This window comes from Artemia sp. Qi Xiang Cuo, chromosome 9 (assembly GCF_049724085.1).
Source record: "Artemia sp. Qi Xiang Cuo chromosome 9, ASM4972408v1, whole genome shotgun sequence".
NCBI lineage: Eukaryota > Metazoa > Arthropoda > Branchiopoda > Anostraca > Artemiidae > Artemia > Artemia sp. Qi Xiang Cuo.
In genome coordinates, this window is record NC_142802.1 from 70,874,531 (window position 1) to 70,898,753 (window position 24,223).

Below are 24,223 nucleotides of genomic sequence, written 5' to 3' on the forward strand. Positions count from 1 at the left end.
TTCCCCCGTACATTCCCGTGAATTGACGTCACTAATGACACCAAACAACTTAAGTTATAGCTTTCTTTGAAGGCCTGGTCGTCTTTGCAAGTCAAGATGTTGTTTACGCTTGAACTTTTTTGGACGAAGAGCGTTGTAGCATTAGGCTAATTAGTTTTGCTTATTTATTTTCACAGTTCAACGTGGCAAAACGGACGAAAGTGTGGTACTGCCCTAGAGTGCCCTAAGAACTTCATGATTTTGAATCAACCAAAAGACTAATCTTAAAAAATCGCGTATTCAGGTTTGAAGTTGGATTCAGGGGGGCAAAAACAGTTTTTTCTATTTTGATGTCTTTGGAAAGAATAGAGAGATGGAAAGAGAGATATAATAGATGTCAGAATCTCGCTAATTCTCATTATTTATTCCATTCTAAATACCTAGCGATATTTTGGGGTTTATTGGTTTTGTAGATGGCGAAATACGACTGCAACATTTTGAAGAAACTGGCCATTTTTATTTGTCTATCTCTATGTAGTTTACTACTAGTATTGTTCAATATTCCTTGGTAAATTTGGTAAACAATTTATTTTTACGTTTCTTTTCCAGTTCTTAATACTTTAACACTATTAAGCTTTGAATAAGGAGACGTGTTCATATTTAAGGTACATAAGTGTAATTATTTTTGCTTTTATCTTAAAGTTACTTATAAGATAAGTTTTATTAATCATGCAGTACACACAGGGGCGGATCCAGGATTTTTTTCGGGGGGGGGGCGGTTTACTAATTTTTGACTTTTTCGGGGGGGGGGGGACTAATTTTTGACTCAGTTTTCGACTAATTGTTTTCTACTTATTTTTGACTCGGTCAAAAATTTCGGGGGGGGGGTTCAAACCGGGTAACCCCCCTGGATACGGCCTTGAGTGCACATATAATATTACATTTTACTATACCCCCAAATGCTCATTTGCTTGTAAAGAAGGGGGAAGACAAACGAGTCACTTACTCAGAGAAAAAAAAAAATAGTCACTCACAGAGAGAAGAGCAAAAAGGAGAAAAAATATAAATAAAATAAAAACTATATAACCTAAAACTAGAACGATTGAATAGATTAAGTTAATTAAGTAGTTTAAATATCCTCCAATAAAATGATAATAAATATGTAAGAAAAATAAACAAATAAATAGATAAAAATAGTGTCTAAGAGGCCAAAGAATTTTTAACAATTTTTTGAACAGACTGAGTATTTTCCGATAGCCTACTGCTCACGTATCAGATAGAATGAAAGCGTGACTTTTCGTAGAAATATTAAGTTTGTCTATAAGTTCAGCAATTTGTGTCTTTTTAAGCTCTGAATAAGCCAGTATATGCACATTTAAGCAGAAAATGCAACTATCTTGAAGGAATCGCTTTATTGAATAGGTTTAATTGCTCCTGAGGTGTTATTCTATGTTCTATGTGAGGTGTCCTGAGGTGTTATTCTATGTAACACTCCCTGGTTAATTTTAGTATTACAAAAGAAATCAAATAGAAAAAAAAACAGAAATATACCACCGGATTACCCATTTCATGCTCTTCAAAATACCATAGTCACCACCGTCACAGTTGTGTCTCAGCCCCACTTCCCTAATAGGGCCAAATATAGCCTCAGACTATATATAAAAAAGCTTTTTTTTTGCAGCTTTATACTATTTTTTGTGCTTGTCTCTGATGAAAAATTGGTTCAAAATTCAGAATAAGGACAGTTTGAAAACAAAAGCCAGTAAAATCAGCAAATTTTTTTATATAGCTTTAAGTTATACCCCCCCCTTATTAAGCGAGACTGGGATGTAATTACAGTGGCTTTGATTATTAGATTGCTATTTTGTAAGGAGCATTAGATGGAAAATTAAATGGTATATTTCTTTTCTGATGAATTTGTAGTAGCTTTTGATGGGTAATATTAAACTTGATGAATTTTACATATTTGGAATCATCACAGAAGGCCAATTATTTTGATGTTTCTATTGTTGCCAGAATTCCGTTTTTTGAAGTTTCGTTTACTTCTGGACCGAATCACTCTTTCCTTACAGTTCATTACCCCGAACTATTTGATTATATTCTTCGCAGAGGAAATGCTCAAACTGTTGTAAGGGGCCGTCATCACTATTGAGCTAAGTAAATCTCAAAGAAGCCCTGATAAGGGTGTGTTTCACTAAATTTTCTGATACGGTGAATAGAAAAATAATATCAATTGACTAAATTAATCTAAAACAGAGGATTGCCAAGGACCGTTTGTTATGTTTTTCAAACAGTTCGTGGTAACGAACTGTAAGTAAGCGCTACCCGGCTCAATGGTAACCGAAACTCTAAAAAACGGAATTTTGATACCAATAGATACATAAAAAGAATCAGATTTTAATTCTGATTTCAAATATATCAGTTTCATCAAGTTTAATCTTATCTATCAAAGGTTACGCGCCTGAGAAAATTTGGCTGATTTTCGAAAAAAGGGGGAAAGACCCCCTAAAAGTTATAGAGCCTTAATGAAAATCCCACCATCATATTCAGCGTATCAGTGAACCCTACAGTAGAGATTTCAAGCTCCTATCTACAAAAATGTGGAATTTTCCATTTTTTGCCAGAAGAAAGATCACGGATGCGTGTTTATTTGTTTTTTTTTTCCCCAAGGATGATTGTATCGACATAGTAGTCCTAGAATATCGTGGGAGGGCTCATCGGAACGGAAATTAAAAGTTTTAGTGCCCTTTTTAAGTGACCAAAAAAAATGGAGGGCAACTAGGCCCCCTCCCACGCTCATTTTTTCCCAAAGTCACCCGATCAAAATTTTGAGATAGCCATTTTGTTCAGCATGGTCAAAAATATTATAACTATGTCTTTTAGGATGACTTAATCCCTCGAAGCCCCCAGGGGGAGGATTGAAAGTTATGAACTTTTACCCAATGTTAAAATATAGTATTGGTTATTGGGACACGGCTCAATGGTAACCGAAACTCTAGAAAACGGTATTTTGATATAAATAGATACATCAAAAGAATCGAATTTTAATGATGATTTCAAATATATAAGTTTCACCAAGTTTAATCTTTACTATCAAAAGCTACGCGCCTGAGAAAATTTGGCTGATTTTCGAAAAAAGGGGGAAAGACCCCCTAAAAGTTATAGAGCCTTAATGAAAATCGCACCATCATATTCAGCGTATCAGAAAACCCTACAGTAGAGATTTTAAGCTCCTATCTACAAAAATGTGGAATTTTCCATTTTTTGCCTGAAGAAAGATCACGGATGCGTGTTTATTTGTTTTTGTTGTTTTTTTCCCAGGGGTGATCGTACCAAATAAATGATCCTAAAATATCATGGAAGGACTCATTCTAACGGAAATTAAACGTTCTAGTGCCCTATTTAAGTGACCGAAAAAATGGAGGGCAACTAGGCCCCCTCCCACGGTCATTTTTTCCCAAAGTCACCCGATGAAAATTTTGAGATAGCCATTTTGTTAAACATGGTCGAAAATATTATAACTATGTCTTTTAGGATGCCTTAATCCCTCGAAGCCCCCCGGGGGAGGGTTGAAAGTTATGAACTTTTACCCAATGTTAACATGTAGTATTGGTTATTGGGACACGGCTCAATGGTAACCGAAACTCTAGAAAACGGTATTTTGATATAAATAGATAAATCAAAAGAATCAAATTTTAATGGTGATTTCAAATATATAAGTTTCATCAAGTTTAATCTTACCTATCAAAAGTTACGCGCCTGAGAAAATTTGGCTGATTTTCGAAAAAAGGGGGAAAGACCCCCTAAAAGTTATAGAACCTTAATGAAAATCACACCATCATATTCAGCGTATCAGAGAACCCTACAGTAGAGATTTTAAGCTCCTATCTACAAAAATGTGGAATTTTCCATTTTTTGCCAGAAGAAAGATCACGGATACGTGTTTATTTTATTTTTTTTTTTCCAGGGGTGATCGTATCGATTTTTTCCCAGTGGTCTTAGAATATCGCGGGAGGGCTCATTGGAACGGAAATTAAATGTTCTAGTGCCCTTTTTAAGTGACCAAAAAATGGAGGGAAACTAGGCCCCCTCCCACGCTCATTTTTCCCAAAGTCACCTGATCAAAATTTTGAAATAGTCATTTTGTTCAGCATGGTCGAAAATATTATAACTATGTCTTTTAGGATGACTTAATCCCTCGAAGCCCCCAGGGGGAGGGTTGAAAGTTATGAACTTTTACCCAATGTTAAACATATAGTATTGGTTATTGGGACACGGCTCAATGGTAACCGAAACTCTAGAAAACGGTATTTTGATATAAATAGATACATCAAAAGAATCGAATTTTAATGCTGATTTCAAATATATAAGTTTCATCAAGTTTAATCCTATCCATCAAAAGTTACGCGCCTGAGAAAATTTGGCTGATTTTCGAAAAAAGGGGGAAAGACCCCTTTAAATTTATAGAACCTTAATGAAAATGACACCATCATATTCAGCGTATCAGAGAACCCTACTGTTGAGGTTTCAAGCTCCCATCTACAAAAATGAGGAATTTGCATTTTTTACCAGAAGAAATATCACGGGTGAGTGTGTAGTTTTTTTTTTTTTTTTCCCAGGGGTGATCGTATCGACCCAGTGGTCCTAGAATATCATGGGAGGGCTCATTGGAATGGAAATTAAAATTTCTAATGCCTTTTTTAAGTTACCAAAAAATGGAGGGCAACTAGGCCTCCTCCCACACTCATTTTTTTCCCAAAGTCACCCGATCAAAATTTTGAGATAGCCATTTTTTTCAGCATGGTCGAATACATCATAAGTATGTCTTTTAGGATGACTTAATCCCCCGAAGTTCCTGGGAGGAGGGCTGAAAGTTATGAACTTTACCCAATGTTAACATATAGTATTGGTTATTGGCAAGTATACAGTACAGACGTTTCCAGACGAGATTTTTCCTGGTAGTGGGGGGGGGGTCGGGGTTATGTGGGAGGATCTTACCATGAAGGATGTTTTCATGGGGGAAGGGATATTGCTATGAAGGGGACGCCGGACTTCCCAGCATTATTTAAAAAAAGATCAGAAATTAAATATAAAAAAACAAGTTTTTCAACTGCAACAGCAGCAACATCAAAACTTTAAACGAACAGAAAATATTACATATATGACTGGGTTCACCGCTTAGTCAATACCTTACTCTTTAAGCCAGAGATTTTTTAGTACTTTCATAAGAGCTATTTATTCTAATTAACGGCCTTTGTGATTAAGTGGTCATGTTTAAAGAATTGGAACAAAATTCGAACTTTCGCTTGAAGAGCAAGGTATTAACTAGGGGACGAACCCCCTAGTATACGCATTAAAAATATATGAATATAGAAGTTCGATACGTAAGTTAATTCGTAAGTTACGTATATTTATCACTAATAAAAACGTTCGTAAATAAAATAAAACAAGTTTCGAGAAAGCGATTTAACCAAATAAAAGTAAATTAATATGAAAATTTTGTTTTAATTATTCATGTACTGCATTTATTCAAAAACGTTCAGAAATTAAATAAAAAAAAAAAAAAGTTTTTTTAACTGAAAGTAAGGAGCCACATTAAAATTTAAAACGAACAGAAAATTATTCCGTATATGAAAGGGGCTGTCCCCTTCTCAACGCCTTGCTTTTTACGCTAAAGTTTGACTTTCTCACAACTCTATTTTTTTTAAACAATAAAAAACTTTAGCGTAAAGAGCAAGGCATTGAGGAGGGGACAGCCCCTTTCATATACGGAAAAATTTCTGTTCATTTTAAGTTTTAATGTCGCTCCTTACTTTCAGTTAAAAAAACTTGTTTTTTTTTATTTAATTCTAAGGAAGGATCTATGATCTTTCGGGAGGATCAATGTCTACCAGTTGATCCTTCTTTTGAGAACAGCTTAGTGAAAGATTTCGGCAACGATCTTAGAATTGTGAGAATTTTAGACACGGTCATTAGATATGCCACCAACGAAATATAATAAAAGCCCAGAAGAAGCCAATATAATCTCAGGATTAATCATATTTCATATTAGAGAGAATGAAAAAGAAAAATAATAAACTAACATAGCCTAGAAAAGATGCAAAATTTCCGATTTTCAGATATACATTAACTAAAGACTTTACCAGCTAAAATATAAAAAAATTAGATTTGATCATATTCTCTGAAAAGGCAAATAAATAAAAAACAAATAATAAAGTAAACTTTCACTAGAGGTTTGCTGTAAAACTTTTACTTTCAGAAGTATATATTAGTGCGAAATAAAAAAATAATAATAATAAAAGATAATAAGAAATTATCAACCATAAATCGGAGAGCCCCCCCCCCCCCCAAAAAAAAAAACAGCACAGATATGGTCAGGTTTGATCAAGTTTTCTGAAGAGGTGAGGCAAAAAAATAATAGGTAAATTAAAATACTGAAGAATAGGTGAACGAAAAGAATAGGTAAACTAAAATGCTAAAGATTAGGCAAGGCCGTATCCAGGGGGGGGGGGTTACCCGGTTTGACCCACCCCCGAAATTTTTGAACGAGTCGAAAATAAGTCGACAATTAGTAAAACCTAGGTAAAAATCAGTAAAATTAGTCAAAAACTGAGTAAAAAATCAGTAACCCCCCCCTCCGAAAAAAAATCCTGAATCTGCCCTTGAAATTAGGTAAACTAAAAGAATAGATAAACTAGAAAGGCTATATGTCGTTAAATTTCAAACGAACACATCATTAAAAACAAAAGTTTTATAAACGGTAAATCTAAAAAGAACCTTCCAAAAAGCACATTTGTGGCCGAATTTGGTAACATTTCTGAATGGGGGAGTAAAAGTAGGAACAAGAAATGAAAAACTAACATAACCTAGAAAAGGCCTTTGCTGTTAATTTTTTTTTCAACCGCACAAGCTCACTTGACAATAAAAATGTTAGAAGCTATAAATCCAAAAATACAACCTAAAAGCACAAATGTGTTCTGATTTGACTATATTCTTGAGATAGGAGTGAAAAAGCAAAAAGAAATGATAGACTAAAAAAACAAAAGAGATATAGGCTACTGTTAAATTGTTTCTCAGACAGACGTACCATGCAAAAATAAAAGTTGTATCAGCCATAAATCTTAAAAGGATTATGAGGTGCTTTTTAGAAGCCAGAATTGTTGCCAAATACTACCGGTTGGAAATTACACACTTTTTGTTTCAAACAATGCATGTCGCTATATTTTGGTACTTTTTTGCAATTAACTATTTGCAATTACGTACTACAGCTTTTTTTAAGTGTTATAAAAATAGTATCGGATAATGAACCTCATGCAAGTCATTTTATTATGAGATGCTTCAAATTTAAATACTTATTATTTGAATTGTTTAATTATTATTAAATATTTAATTCAATTATTTTAATTATTATTTAATTTTTTTAATTTTATTATTTAATAATTTATTAATTAATTTCATTTATAAACTACGCCCTCTACTTTATATTAATAAAAATAAAATTATAAAAATTAGAAAATGACTATAACCGTTAGATTTTTTTATTTGAAATTTTATGCCCCAAAATATCTGCTCCCGAGGCAAGTGCCTAGGGAGCATTATTTGTAATTATTTATTCGGAATTATAGATATAGGAACTTTTAATACAGTTATTAAATTAAATTATTGTAGCGATAACTAAAGTAACTATTTGTGCTGTATAAAAATTGTGTTCAGTCACGCTTTATAGGGTTTCAATGAGGGAAAGTTAAAAATGGCTAGGACACGTTCTGTGGATGAAGGATGACAGATTGTCAAAGATAGTCCTTATAAGCTAACCGTCTAGGGTCAAACGAGAAGTAGTTTGTTCCTGACTGGGGTGGGAGGATGTCGTAGGGAAATATTTAAGGGAAATGGGAACTTCTTGGGAGGGTGTAAAGAAAGAGGTTATAGATAGATTGGGATGGAGGAGGAGCGTGCGTCGCTCAGGCGGCTTGGTGCTGCAGTGAATTGTTAGTAGTAGTATTAGTATTTGAGCTGAAAGATTGTCAGCCTTACTATAGGGGTAGGACACAAAAGTAAAGGATTTTTTGAAAGACGGGAAAGACTTACAAAAAAAGGTTTATTTAGTAAAATTTAAAGAATGTTTTTGTTTTTGAAAAACAACATAAACACGAAATGCACGTGGCATATGAAAAATATGGAACTTCATATTCTCGTACTAAGCAGCTTGCAAGTTCTTTCAGGGATTCCTGGGGATCCAGAATTTGATTGTGTAATTTTCACCTTTTTTCTGAAATTATAACAATTTTCTTATGCTAATAGCTTTTGATGTGTAGCTTTAAACTTAATAAATTTTCATATTTACACAAGTTACACTTGAAAAGCAACATAATATAGAGCTTATTTGATGTACTTTATGTATTTTTTTTTCGAAGTTCTGATTTTTAGAGTTTTGGTTCGTGTTGCTACGGTTCTATCTTTACTTACAGTTTGTTATTATGACTGCTTGGTACTTATTAGTACTTTAATTTTCTTAGTATTTAAAATTCACAAGTATAAGCATAACTCAGGAAAAACTTGAGAGACGAATAAACGTTAAATATTTAAAAATGTTAAGTAAAAGAAATAAATAACAGGTAAAGTAAAAGGAAGAAGTGCTTCATAAGGAAATGGAAGTGTCGATCTAAAGAAAAGGTATGAAACGTTTCACTTGAAGAGTAGCAATTGAGAGTTCAATAACATAGGTGAATATTGTCCAAAGCATGTCAACAGTAGTGAGACATGGGGCTTGACCCCTTCTGTAGCCAAAATCGTTATAATTATTTAATTATTTTTTATATTTATCATAAAAATTCCCTATTTTCAACGACACCATACACATTTTTATTGGGGTTAGTCTTAGGGAAGCTTACTACTATCTCCCCTCCCCCTACATGTGCTTTATGTTTACTGCCCTGCTTATTAACGTACAGTATTCGGGGAATTTATCGACATAATTTTATGCATATTGACGTGTATGTATTGATTACATGTGTATTGATACAAAATAAGTATGGATTACAAAATGGCACTTGCTAGAACAAAGATGGCACATATTGTGGCATTTTGATCGAAGCTATGTCTAAGAATGTATCTAAGCTACAAAACAATTTTTGATACCATAAATTTTGGACATACCTTGACATTTTCATTTGAAGCATTATTTCATTTTGTTCTGAGACAAGATTTTGCTGTTGATTTTGAATAGCTGCCACATGCGCTTTGGAGAAAGACCCTTGATCGCATCCCTGAGCCACCTTAAGCTCCTCACTTCTATCACCCAAGATTCGAAGTTCGTCGTCTATTTGAAGAAGTCTCTCCTACAAAAGGGGGAAAATTGAATACATAGACGTTAGTCTTGTTCAATCTAATGCTGGTCCTAAGAGAGAGGCTCGCGGAAATAATTCACGAGGTTGGGAGGGGGGGAGGTGTCAATAAAAAAAAATGTTTTCATAACTTGAATAAGAAGTGGACAAAGAAAAATATGCGTAATTTTCTAATCGAACATCTTGTTAATTATTTTGAAAAAAGGGTTCCTTTTTTCAAATTCAACATTCAATTCTAAGATATTCAAGCCGTGATCTGCCTACATAAATCGAAGGTGGGAGGAGGTGGAGGCTTACAACTTTTTTCCTGGAGGCTCCTGATTCTGGATGTAAAGCAGAAGTTACAAATAGCAGTGAATTGACATATTTAAGGTTCACCATATTTTGAGAATTGCATAGTAGCCTATACAGAAAAAACAACATAAATTAAAAATATATACATAAAATAAACAAAAATTATGATATACACGGGACCGGAACGTATGCAGTGGGAAGGGAACTGCCTCCCACCTAGTCTTAAATAATACCGACTTTCTGGCATCTGGATTCGTAAAAAAGCAGATAAAGAAAAAAAGAACGTGCAGAACAAATAAACTATCAGAACATCTGCATTAATTCATGCATCTTCCACAAACATGGAAGTTGTACCAGTTTCACCCGTAAAATTTTTATTAACAAAATTAATTTATTATTTATTATTATTTTTTATTAATCTATTATTATTTCTTATCAATTTATTATGATTAATAATAAAAAAAAACTATTAATAAAATTTTTTGGATAAAAATGTTTACGTTCTGTGGTTTAAGAACATTTTCCAATATGTTTAATTTTAAATAATAAAGTAAAAGCCGATAAATTAAGCAATCTTTAAGCTTAATTCAACTTAACGTCGAGTGTGCATGAATTTAGGTCAGTTTTCTATGTTTCACGTTTCACTTACTCTTCTTCTTAGCGTATGTGGTCCCATGTTAATTTCCCTCTTCTTATTTCACTTTAATTTCACTCTTTTATTTCACTCTAAGATGCAATATCTACTTTGGTGCATATATCCCGCATTGTTTTTTTTGCAGTTCTTTAATTTCTTTCAAAAAACTTGGTTTGTAGAAATTTTCTTTTTTAAAATTTCATTTTGCTTTTTCTTTTTTTCATTTTGTTTTAAATGTCATTGTTTTTTTTATTGGGTAATAAAAGGAGTATTTGTAAAAAAAAATTCTCCTTAAAAATCAAGATTTTGGCTTGCTATTAATATTTTAGACAACATTTTGGTAAATATTTCAGTAATTATAATTGTACGATAGAAATTTGTAGAAATTTTCTTTTTTAAAATTTCATTTTTCTTTTTCTTTTTTTCATTTTGTTTTAAATGTCATTGCTATTTTATTGGGTAATAAAAGCAGTATTTTTAAAAAAAATTTCTCCTTAAAAATCAAGATTTTGGCTTGCTATTAATATTTTGGACAACATTTTCGTAAATATTTTAGTAATTATAATTCTACGATAGAAATTTGTAGAAATTTTCTTTTTTTAAATTTCATTTTACTTTTTCTTTTTTTCATTTTGTTTTAAATGTCATTGTTTTTTTATTGGGTACTAAAAGGAGTATTTGTAATTTTTTTTTCTCCTTAAAAATCAAGATTTTGGCTTGCTATTAATATTTTGGACAACATTTTCGTAAATATTTTAGTAATTATAATTGTACGATAGAACTTTGTAGAAATTTTCTTTTTTAAAATTTCATTTTACTTTTTCTTTTTTTTCATTTTGTTTTAAATGTCATTGTTTTTTTATTAGGCAATAAAAGGAGTATTTGTAATTTTTTTTTCTCCTTAAAAATCAAGATTTTGGCTTGCTATTGATATTTTGGACAACATTTTGGTAAATATTTTAGTAATTATATTTGTACGATAGAACTTCGGATAGATGGGTAGGGGAAATATCATTCAAATAAATGGATTGAAAACCAGCAAAACGTTTCATCTTCTGTAAGGCGGGAGCTATCCTATTCCTACCCCCTATCATGTTACATCCTTCAGTATAGACAGGTATAGTATAGACAGTATAGACAGTTGCATCCTTCAGTAAAGACAGGTACCACTATACTGTCGGTTATTCTAACATTATAATACTGAATTTTATCTACTTATTTCTTCAAATAAATGAATTCTGAGCTTATTGTTAAAATAAATAATTTCTGAGACCACACTGGCTAATCTGGATAAAACATAAAATCGCGAAGAAAGGAAGAAAACGAGGACAATTAACAGCCAGTGAAAAAAATAAAATAAAATAATAATAATTATAAAATAAAATAAAATAATTGATCGCAGTGGCGTCGTTTGGGGGGCAGGGGCAGCTGCCCCCAATTATAAGGAGAGAGAAAAAAAATACTATATAGCCCATGCTCCTTGACTCCCCAGATGTAGACAACCTTTACCCCCCCCCCCCCCCAATAAAACAAAAATGCTGGAAGCGCGTCCTCGATTGATAGTTTTGACTTTAAATGCCTACTTCAGTTTTTAGAACACAGCCAGTTCTAAACCCTTGAAAATAAATTTTAAATAAAACATATAAATTAATTTTAATGTCTAAAAATGAACTTGCTAAATAATTAAAATAATTGAACCATTTATTAATTCTAAAAAATAATTAAATTAGAAGATAAATAGTTAACGTTTTAAATCGCCAATGTGAAGCCGTGCAATATAACTTGCACTGTTTGCTTAGGTTTCGGCCTAACAATGACAACCTTTCTAGGGGTTCCGGAGTTTAATCCTTTCTGAAAGGTTACAAATAACAAAAAGTTTCCTTTTTAGAAATATAATGACTGAAAAACCAAAATTAAACTTCCCCTTACTTTCTTTTCCTGATTCAATAAAAACCTCAGACATATGGCTGGTAGTAATGGCCTTCTGCTTTACCGTTTTGGTTTAACCGTTAACTAGAATCTAGTAAGGAACTTTGATAATAGAGGCTTAACCTACACATGAAACATCTTTAATCAGTTGCTAATCAGTAGCGAAAAACTGTGTTCAGCAAAAACTGTGTTTATATATATATATATATATATATATATATAAAAAAAAAAAAAAAATATATATATATATATATATATATATATATATATATATATATATATATATATATATATATATATATATATATATATATATATATATATATATATATATATATATATATATATATATATATATATATATATATATATATATATATATATATATATATATATATATATATATATATATATATATATATATATATATATATATATATATAGCATTAAAACTTAAAACAAGCAGAAATTATTACGTATATCAGGGGAGTTGCCCCCTCCTCAAAACCTCGCTCTTCACGCTAAAGTTTTTCGGCACTTTTAAAAAAGTTACTTATTGTTCTAATTAAATGACCCTTGTGCTTCAGGAGTCGTTTTTAAACAATTGGGACAAAATTAAAGCTATAGCGTAAAGAGCGAGGTGTTGAGGAAGGAGCAAACCCCCACGTATACGCAATAATTTCTGTTTGTCTTAAGCCTTAATGCTGCTCCTTACTTTCAGTTGAAAAATAAGTTTTTTTATTTAATTTATGATATTTTTTAAAATAACGACAGGAAATCTGGCTCCCCCTCTACGGAAAGATCCTCATCCCCACGGAAATATCCTCTGGATAATTCATTAATGGTGAAAATTTACCCCGGACAATTACCCTTAACACCTCCACAAGGAAAATTGTGTCAGTAAAGAGAAAGCAAGACATATAAAGAAATTTCGTATATGAATTCAGGCAAATTCCCTCTGTATACAATTTCCCCCGATAAGTTCAACCCCGTGGAAACTTCCTTCTCCATAGAAAATTCTCCCCGTGCAAAATCGCCCCAGCAGAATATTTGCCCTCCCCTTCCCACCCAAAAAATGTATGCAGGCTTCCCAATAATAAATTCTATAGGTAAACAATCGGCAAATTTTTATAACTTTAAGAGCAGAAAATTAGTCCTCCCCTTCCTACCCGAAAAATGTATACATGCTTCCCAATAACAAAAACTATACGTAAACAGTGGGCAAATTTTATAACTTAAAGAACTTTCCCCAGGGACTGTGGGGGATCATGTTATCTATGCCCACTAAATCGATGCGATCACCCCAGGAAAAAAAAAAAAAATAAATAAACACGCATCCGTGATCCTTCTTCTGACAAAAAATACAAATTCCACATTTTTGAAGATAGGAGCTTTTAAACTCTGTAGTAGGGTTCTTTGATATGCTGAATCTGATGGTGTAATTTTCATTAAGATTCTATGACTTTTAGGGGATGTTTACCCTTTTTTCGAAAATCAGGCAAATTTTCTCCGGCTAGTAACCCTTTGATGGGTAAGAGTAAACTTAATGAAACTTATATATTTGAAATCAACACATAAATTTAATTTCTTTTGATTAAATTCATTTGGTTTCAAAGTTCCGTTTTTTAAAGTTTCGGTTGCTATTGAGCCGGGTCGCTCCTTATTTACAGCTCTTTACCTCAAACTATTTGATTCGAAATATATAAAATTCACTAAGTTTATTTGACCCACTAAAATTTACAAGTAGAGTCCTAAGTACCATTTTGCCCACTTTATGTTCCTTCCTGTGCTATTTGCCTAGGTTACGTTCCTTGGCACAAGAAACTGGTTTTTTGTTATTGATAAGAATTGCACAAGAGTAGACATTTTAAAATGCGATCTTTAGCTATAGAGCGGACACGCATGTTATTTGGAAGATTGCCTTAACTCGAGAGAAGTTTGTTATTAAAAAGTTGGATGTTGCAATCAGAATTGTTCGATTGACATTTGCAAAAAAGGGGTTAGCGATTTACGGATTGGAGTGTAACTAGAGAGTAGTTGGTTATTAAAAAATTGGACGCTACAATCAGAATTGTTTAATTGACATTTGCAAAAAAGGGGTAAGGGATTTGCGAATTGGAGTGTAACTCGAGAGTAGTTTGTTATTAAAAAATTGTACGCTACAATCAGAATTGTTTGATTGACATTTGCAAAAAAGGGGTAAGGGATTTGCGAATTGAAGGTTATCAGTTAAGATAGCCCCTTGCCATAGAACATAGCAATCTAAGTGATCATATGCTGGTCCAGTGCATGTGTAATTGAACCAGCATATCTGATGATGGAAGGCCGGAAAAAAATATGACTTGACCTAGCTTTACTTCTTCGATGTGTACTGTATAATACACAAGTGATGTTTGAGCAGTATTGTCAGTTTAAAATATGGTCTAACGTTATAGTATACTAAAAAGTTGATACTAAGAAAGATGTAGATGGCAAGAAAATAATTTTAATAAAGAAATTCAGAACAATCCATAGAAATCCTTACAGATCAAGTAGTAAGGTGTATGTGAGTACGAACCATCAAGGATCATAAGCACCAATGACCCTAACCACTAGGGACTTCAACCCTCCATAGGTCCCCTATCCCCAAACTCGAAGGGCGCCCCCTCCCCTCCAACTTTTTGGCCCCCTCCCCCATTTTTTTTCTTTTTTTTCTTTTTATTGGCAATTGACATTTTTCTGATAACAAGTATCATTCATTACGATCGTAGCTTTCGAATGTGAAACTTAAGTCCATTTTTGGATCGAAAAATAAACTATTTCTGTAAAATCTGAGTTAATAAGAGTTTTTGACCGTAAACTCTAGTTTTTTTGTTTTTTTTGTTAGAAAATTATGGAAAATACAATTCTCTAGTTCAAATGTGAAACTTAAGTCCATTTTTGGATCGAAAAATAAAACTATTTCCATAAAATCTGAGCTAATAAGGGTTTTTGACCGTAAACTCTAGTTTGTTGGTAAGAAAATTATGGAAAATACAATTCGCTGGTTCAAATGTGAAACTTAAGTCCATTTTTGGATCGAAAAATAAAACTTTTTCCGTAAAATCTAAGCTAATTAGGGTTTTTGACCGTAAACTATAGTTTTTTGTAAGAAAATTACGGAAAATATAATTTTTTAGTTCAAATGTGAAACTTACGTCCATTTTCGGATCGAGAAAAATAACTTTTTCTGTAAAATCCGAACTAATAAGGCTGTTTGACCGAAAACTCTAGTTTTTTGTAAGAAAATTATGGAGAATAAAATTTTCTGGCTCAAATGTAAAAAGTAGGTCCTTTTTGGATCGAAAAATGAAACTATTTACCGAAAATCTGAGTTAATAAGGGTTTTTGACTGTAAACTCTAGTTTTTTGTAAGAAAATTATGGAAAATACAATTTTCTGATTCAAATGTGAATCTTAAGTCCATTTTTGGATCGAAAAATAAAACTATTTCTGTAAAATCTGAGCTAATGAGTGTTTTTGACCGTAAACTATGTATTGTTGCAAGAAAATAATGGAAAACACAAATCTATTCTTCAAATGTGAAACTTTAGTTTATTTTTGGATCTAAAAATAAAACTATATCCGTAAAATCTGAGTTAATAAGGGTTTTTGACCGTAAACTCTAGCTTTTTGCAAGAAAATTCTGTAAAATACAATTCGCTGGTTCAAATTTGAAACTTAAGTCCTTTTTTTAGATCGAAAAATATAACTATTCCCGGAAAATCTGAGCTAAAAAGAGTCTTTGACTGTAGACTCTAGTTTTTTGTAAGAAAATTATAGAAAATGCAGTTCTTTGACTTATAGATGAAACTTAAATCCATTTTTCGTTAATTCTCAGAGTGAATAAATTCGTTATAAACATCCTTTGTCAGATACACCAAATAAAATTGACAAAATCTAAATTTCAGAATGAATAAATGCTTTAACAACATCCTTTATCGGATATGTCGGATAAAATTGACAAAATCTAAGTATCAGAGTGACTAATTTTTTTTATCAACATCCATTGCCAGATACATCGAATAAAATTGATAAAATATAAGTGTTAAGTGAATAAATTTTTTTTATCAACATCCTTTGGCCAATACATCGGATAAAATTGACAAATCTAAACTTCAGAATGAATAAATTCATTATCAACATCCTTTGTCGGATATGTCGGATAAAATTGACAAAATCTAAGTATCAGAGTGAATATTTTTTTTTAACTAAGTTTTTTTTTGGACTTCGAAATTATTCAATTTTTTTTTACATCTCTAAATCACATCAGAAAAATATAATGACACTTTTGATTTAAATTTTAAAATATATTCTTGTGCATACCCATACTCCTATTGATGAGGACTGATGGTTCTAATTCAATATTTTTTTCATGAAAGCAAACTTTTTTTTTAACTAAATTTTTATTAGACTTCGAAATTATTCAACTTTTTTTACATCCCTAAATCATATCAGAAAAATAGAATTGTACTTTTGATTTAAATTTTAAAATATATTGTTGTGCATACCCATACTCCTATTGATGAGGACTGATGGTTCTAATTAAATATTTTTTTCATTAAAAAAAAGTATTTTTGTAACAAATTTTTTGTTTGGACTTCAAAATTATTAAGATTTTTTTTATATCTCTAAGTCATATCAGAAAAATAGAATGACCCTTTTGATTTAAATTTTAAAAAATTATTCTTGTGCATACCCATATTCCTATTGATGAGGACTGATGGTTCTAATTCAATATTTTTTGCATGAAAGCAAACTTTTTTTTTTAACTAAATTTTTTTGGACTTCGAAATTATTCAACTTTTTTTTTACATCTCTAAATCATATCAGCAAAATAGAATGACACTTTTGATTTAAATTTTAAAATATATTCTTGTGCATACCCATACTCCTATTGATGAGGACTGATGGTTCTAATTCAATATTTTTTTCATGAAAACAAACTATTTAAAAAAAATTTTTTTTTTGGACTTCGAAATTATTCAACTTTTTTTTTACATCTCTAAATCATATCAGAAAAATAGAATTACACTCTTGATTTAAATTTTTAAATATATTCTTGTGCATACCCATACTCCTATTGATGAGGAGTGACGGTTCTAATTCAATATTTTTTTCATAAAAAACAAACTATTTTTTTTTGGACTTCGAAATTATTCAACTTTATTTATTTTTTTTTTACGTATCTTAAAATGACAAACTATTCTTACGGCTCTAAAAATTGTACTCTATGCTTGTTCAGAGACACGATGCAGCTTTCCCACTGTTACTCTATGGCCGATTATTGACACTACCTAGTTTATTGCATGTATTAATCAGAAACACATAACTCTTACTTCTAAAAAAGTAAAAATGGTGCACTGTAAAAAAGCCTATCTATCTGATAGTACTTTTGTAGCATTGGGTGCAGACAAGGAGATGCATTCAAGCTTTGAAGAGACTACGAGTTGTAGCACTATTAATAACGTATGTATGCATTTTCATGGCAGGGAGGAATTAAATCTCTTTGGAGTACCAAAAAAATTTAACTCTTATGATGGTGGATATGTGAAATTGAGATCTCCAGAGATGATCGCACTCGAAGAGAATGCCAACATAAAAATAATCGTTGATAAAGAGGGGCATCTTCTTGCTAGTGCTTGTGGTAAAATGTTACCCAGTGTTAAACCATATCGTCAGCTTTCGGGTATTAGCATTCAACGGAAAGTCAAAAAAAGAAAGGCCTACTCATCTACTATTATCATAAATCATATATTGACTACGTGCCGGAACAGTTACCTGTGTAAAAATAGTGTGATAATAGACAGTGAAATTGCTAGAAAAATAAAAAGGGCATTGGCAGAAAATATCACTAAGGAATATAAAGATGAATCGATGAAAAGCAAAGTACCAGCAAACGTTACTGCCATTGATCAAACGTGAAAACAATAAAGAGTTTGTTACTTACTTAGAATTTTGTCATAATTTCTTGAATGAAATGTCTTTTTCATATATCCAGGAGACGAATTTTGCTTACAATTTTTTCATAATTTATTAAATGAAATTTCCGCATTGTTTATACAAAAGTTGAATTTAAAAAAGAGATTGTTACTTACTTACAATTCTTTTTTTCATAATTTCCTTAATTAAATTTCTGTATTGTGTATCCAAGAGGTGAATTCAAGAAAGAGTTTGTTACTTACTTACTTAAAATTTTTTCATAATGATATATCCAACAACGGATTTTGATAAATAATTTATTCATTCTGATACAAAGATTTTGTAAATGTTATCCCATGTGTCTGACAATAGATGTAAGCAAATTCCTTTTCTTACATCTCCGATATTTTATTATACATTCTAAACGTTTGATATGCTAATTTACTCTAAAAATAATGAACACATAACAATGTAATGCATAACATATTTTTAATGAAATAATGCCATGTAGAATATTAATGCAAAAAAAAATATTATTATACATTATTAATATCAATGAACAACTTTGTACATTTTGAATCTGTTCCATAAAATAGTTCACCATGTTCTATCTTGATATTGCAGCTATTGTCTTCTCTTAGTTTGTAATCAGTAGAATATTCATTATTCCATTTTGACTCATACACAATTTTTAAGGTGTGTCATCAACAGGCTCAATATGCTTTTCGTCTTTGGTATTATTTGGTTCATTGACCGTTTGATCAATGGCAGTAACGTTTGCTGGTACTTTGTTTTTCATCGATTCATCTTTATATTCCTTAGTGATATGTTCTGCCAATGCCTTTTTTATTTTTCTAGCAATTTCACTGTCTATTATCACACTATTTTTACACAGGTAACAGTTTCGGCACGTAGACAAGATATGGTTTATGATATTAGTAGAAGAGTAGGCCTTTCTTTTTTTGACCTTCCGTTGAATGCTAATACCTGAAAGCTGACGATATGGTTTAACACTGGGTAACATGTTACCACAAGCACTAGCAAGAAAATGCCCGTCTTTATCAACAAGTATTTTTATGTTGGCATTCTCTTTGAGTGCAATCATCTCCGGAGATCTCAATCTCGCATATCCACCATCATAAGAGTTGATTTTTTTTGGTACTCCAAAGAAATTCAATTCCTTACTATCATGACAATGCACGCATACATTGCCGATAGTGCTACCACTTACACTTATTTCAAAGTTTAAATACGTCTCCTTGTCAGTATTCAATACTACAATAACACTTTCATGTGAACACACTTTCTTAAAATGCTTCATCTTCACTTTTTAGAGATATTAGTTATGTGTTTTAATACATGCAATAAACTAGGTAGTGTCGATAACCGGCCATAAAGTAACAGTGGGAATGCCGCATCGTGTCTCTGAACAAGCATAGAGTACAATTGTTAGAGCCGTAAGCATATTTTGTCATTTTAAGATACGTACAAAAAAAAATAAAAAATAAATAAAGTTGAATAATTTCGAAGTCCAAAAAAAAAATTGTTTGTTTTTTATGAAAAAAATATTGAATTAGAACCATCACTCCTCATCAATAGGAGTATGGGTATGCACAAGAATATATTTTAAAATTTAAATCAAGAGTGCCATTCTATTTTTCTGATATGATTTAGAGATGTAAAAAAAAGTTGAATAATTTCGAAGTCCAAAAAAAAATTGTTAAAAAAATAGTTTGTTTTCATGAAAAAAATATTGAATTAGAACCAACACTCCTCATCAATAGGAGTATGGGTATGCACAAGAATATATTTTAAAATTTAAATCAAAAGTGTCATTATATTTTTCTGATATGATTTAGAGATGTAAAAAAAGTTGAATAATTTCGAAGTCCCAAAAAAATTTAGCTAAAAAAAATAGTTTGCTTTCATGAAAAAAATATTGAATTAGAACCATCAGTCCTCATCAATAGGAGTATGGGTATGCACAAGAATATATTTTAAAATTTAAATCAAAAGTGCCATTCTATTTTTCTGATATGATTTAGAGATGTAAAAAAAGTTGAATAATTTTGAAGTCCAAAAAAATAATTTGTTAAAAAAATAGTTTGTTTTCATGAAAAAAATATTGAATTAGAACCATCAGTCCTCATCAATGGGAGTATGGGTATGCACAACAATATATTTTAAAATTTAAATCAAAAGTGTCATTCTATTTTTCTGATATGATTTAGAGATGTAAAAAAAGGAAAGTTGAATAATTTCGAAGTAAAAAAAAAATAGTTTGCTTTCATGAAAAAAATATTGAATTAGAACCATCAGTTCTCATAAATAGGAGTATGGGTATGCACAAGAATATATATTAAAATTTAAATCAAAAGTACCATTCTATTTTTCTGATATGATTTAGGGATGTAAAAAAAGTTAAATAATTTCGAAGTCCAATAAAAATTTAGTAAAAAAAATAGTTTGCTTTCATGAAAAAAATATTGAATTAGAACCATCAGTCCTCATCAATAGGAGTATGGGTATGCACAAGAATATATTTTAAAATTTAAATCAAAAGTGTCATTATATTTTTCTGATATGATTTAGAGATGTAAAAAAAAGTTGAATAATTTCGAAGTCGAAAAAAAAATTTTGTTAAAAAAAATATTCACTCTGATACTTAGATTTTGTCAATTTTATCCGACATATCCGACAAAGGATGTTGATAATGAATTTATTCATTCTGAAGTTTAGATTTTGTCAATTTTATCCGATGTGTCTGCCAAAGGATGTTGATAAAAAAAATTATTCACTCTAACACTTATATTTTATCAATTTTATTCGATGTATCTGGCAATGGATGTTGATAAAAAAAATTAGTCACTCTGATACTTAGATTTTGTCAATTTTATCCGACATATCCGATAAAGGATGTTGTTAAAGCATTTATTCATTCTGAAATTAAATTTTGTCAATTTTATTTGGTGTATCTGACAAAGGATGTTGATAACGAATTTATTCACTCTAAGACTTAACGAAAAATGGATTTAAGTTTCACCTATGAGCCAACGAATTGTATGTTCCATAATTTTCTTACAAAAAACTAGAGTTTACAGTCAAAAACCCTTATTAACTCAGATTTTACGGGAATAGTTATATTTTTCGATCTAAAAAAAGGACTTAAATTTCACATTTGAACCAGAGAATTGTATTTTACATAATTTTCTTACAAAAAACTAGAGTTTACGGTCAAAACCCCTATTAGCTCAGATTTTACGGAAATAGTTTTATTTTTCGATCCAAAAATGGACTTAAGTTTCATATGTGAACCAGAGAATTGTATTTTCCATAGTTTTCTTACAAAAACTAGAGGTTACAGTCTAAAACCCTTATTAGCTCAGATTTTACGGAAATAATTTTATTTTTCGATCCAAAAATGGACTTAAGATTCACGGTTGAATCACGGAATTGTATTTTCAATAATTTTCTTACAAAAAACTAGAGTTTACGGTCAAAAACCCTTATTAACTCAGATTTTACAGAAATAGTTTTATTTTTCGATCCAAAAAAGGACTTAAGTTTAACATTTGAATCAGAGAATTTTATTTTCCATAATTTTCTTACAAAAAACTAGAGTTTACGGTCAAAAACCCTTATTATCTCAGATTTTACAGCAATAGTCTATTTTTTCGATTCAAAAATGGACGTAAGTTTCAAGTTTCAACCGAAAAATTGTATTTTCAATAATTTTCTTACAAAAACTATAATTTACGGTCAAAAACACTAATTAGCTCAGATTTTAATGAAATAGTTTTATTTTTCAATCCATAAATGGAATTAAGTTTGACATTTGAAGCAGAGAATTGTATTTTCCATAATTTTCTTACAAAAAACTAGAGTTTACGGTCAAAAACCCTCATTAGCTCAGACTTTACACGGAACTAGTTTTATTTTTCGATCCAAAAATGGACTTAAGTTTCAAATTTGAACCATAGAATTGTATTTTCCATAAATTTTTTTACAACAAACTAGAGTTTACGGTCAAAAACCCTTATTAGCTCAGATTTTATGGAAATAGTTTTATTTTTCGATGCAAAAATGGACTTAAGTTTCACATTTGAACTAAAGAATTGTATTTTACATAATTTTCTTACAAAAAAAACAAAAAAACTAGAGTTTACGGTCAAAAACTCTTATTAACTAAGATTTTACAGAAATAGTTTATTTTTAGATCCAAAAATGGACTTAAGTTTCACATTTTAAAGCTACGATCTTAATGAATGATACTTGTTATCAGAAAAATGTAAATTACCAAAAAAAGAAAAAAAGAAAAAAAAAAATGGGGGGAGGGGGCGCCCGTCGAGTTTGGGGATAGGGGACCTATGGAGGGTTGAAGTCCCTGGTGGTTAGGGTCATTGGTGCTTATGATCCTTGATGGTTCGTACTCACATACACCTTACTGCTTCATCTGTAAGGATTTCTATGGATTGTTCTGAATTTCTTTATTAAAATTCTTTTCTTGCTATCTACATCTCTCTTAGTATCAACTTTTTAGTATACTGTAACGTTAGACCATATTTTAAACTGACAACACTGTTCAAACACCACTTATGTAGTATACAGTACACATCGAAGAAATAAATCTAGGTCAAGTCATATTTTTTCCGGCCTTCCATCATCAGCTATGCTGGTTCAATTACACATGCACTGGACCAGCCAATGACCACTTAGATTACTATGCTCCATGGCAAGGGGCTATCTTAACTGATAACCCTCAATTCGCAAATCCCTTACCCCTTTTTTGCAAATGTCAATCAAACAATTCTGATTGTAGCGTCCAATTTTTTAATAAAAAACTACTCTCGAGTTACACTCCAATCCGCAAATCCCTTACCCCTTTTTTGCAAATGTCAATCAAACAATTCTGATTGTAGCGTCCAATTTTTTAATAACAAACTACTCTCAAGTTACACTCCAATCCGCAAATCCCTTACCCCTTTTTTGCAAATTTCGAGGGGGGGGGGGGTGATTTTCTCACGCGAATTTTCTATGGAAGGAATTTTCCGTCATGATTCGAACAAGCATCAGAAAAAAAACACAAGTTTTTCAAATGAAAGCAAGGTGCAACGTTAAAAATTAAAACGAACAGAAATTATTCCGTATATTAGGTGAGCTGTCCCTTTCTCAGGGACTGAATCTCTGGCATTTTATTGGGGGGGGGGGGCAAGAGGGGTCCTTATCAGGATAGACAAGGGGCATGGGATATATAATAATTTTTTCTCCACATTATTGGGGGGAAATTCCCCCCCCCCTGAAACAACCCCCCTGCCCTTCCTCAACCCTCACTCTTTACACTAAAGTTTGATTTTCTGTCGGAATTTTTTAAGAACGAATGCTCAAACGCAAGGGCTGTTTAATTGTAGTAAGAAGTTCTTTTTAAGCACTAAAAAACTTTAGCAGGTACTTATCTCTTATACCCACCACACTCAAGTTCTTGGTCTGACAGAACCGGTTTCTTTCTGTATTTGCACTCGGTGATAATCAGCTTAGCGTGAGAGAGTGTATATACCCTACGATGTAGGTATATTTTAATTAAATATTTGAGTTGATATTTTGGTTTGGTTAGACTATAAACCATTGAATATAATGTGTTCTGGGGGGCCTGAATGCAAAATTCTCTGTTGTAATTTCCACAATTTTGTTACTAAAGTATTTTATTTTCATCTTATTTAGGTATATTTCATTAGGATTAACCTAACATTCCTTCTTGAGTGTGGTGGGTATAGGAGATAGTGCCCTTTAGCATAAAGATGAGGGTTGAGGAAGGGGTAGCCCCCCTCATATACGGAATAATTTCTGTTTGTTTTAAGTTCTAACGTTGCACCTTACTTTCATTTGAAAAAGCTTGTTATTTTTAATTAATAAAAAAAACATATAATTATTATAATTTTTTATAACAAAAACTGGAACATAATTTTTTTTTTTTTTTTTTTGCATCACCGGTATTTAAGGACAGGAATAAAAGAACGGAAGTTCATTACTCTTATTAATGAAGATACGATCATTCTGTAAGCAGATATGGTTACGGTTTCTAGATCACGCAACCATTTGACATTTT

At 31.3% G+C, this 24,223-nt stretch overlaps 1 protein-coding gene across 3 annotated transcripts in view; it reads right to left on the reverse strand.

The window, feature by feature from the left end:
* nab (NGFI-A-binding protein homolog) overlaps positions 1 to 24,223 on the reverse strand; it is a 229,582-nt gene that overhangs the window by 77,169 nt on the left and 128,190 nt on the right. For all 3 annotated transcript variants that reach the window (XM_089094852.1, XM_089094850.1, XM_089094851.1), the window contains one exon: positions 9,136 to 9,317. In XM_089094852.1, the coding sequence (XP_088950978.1) occupies positions 9,136 to 9,317 (182 nt within the window). The remainder of the gene's footprint in view (positions 1 to 9,135; positions 9,318 to 24,223) is intronic.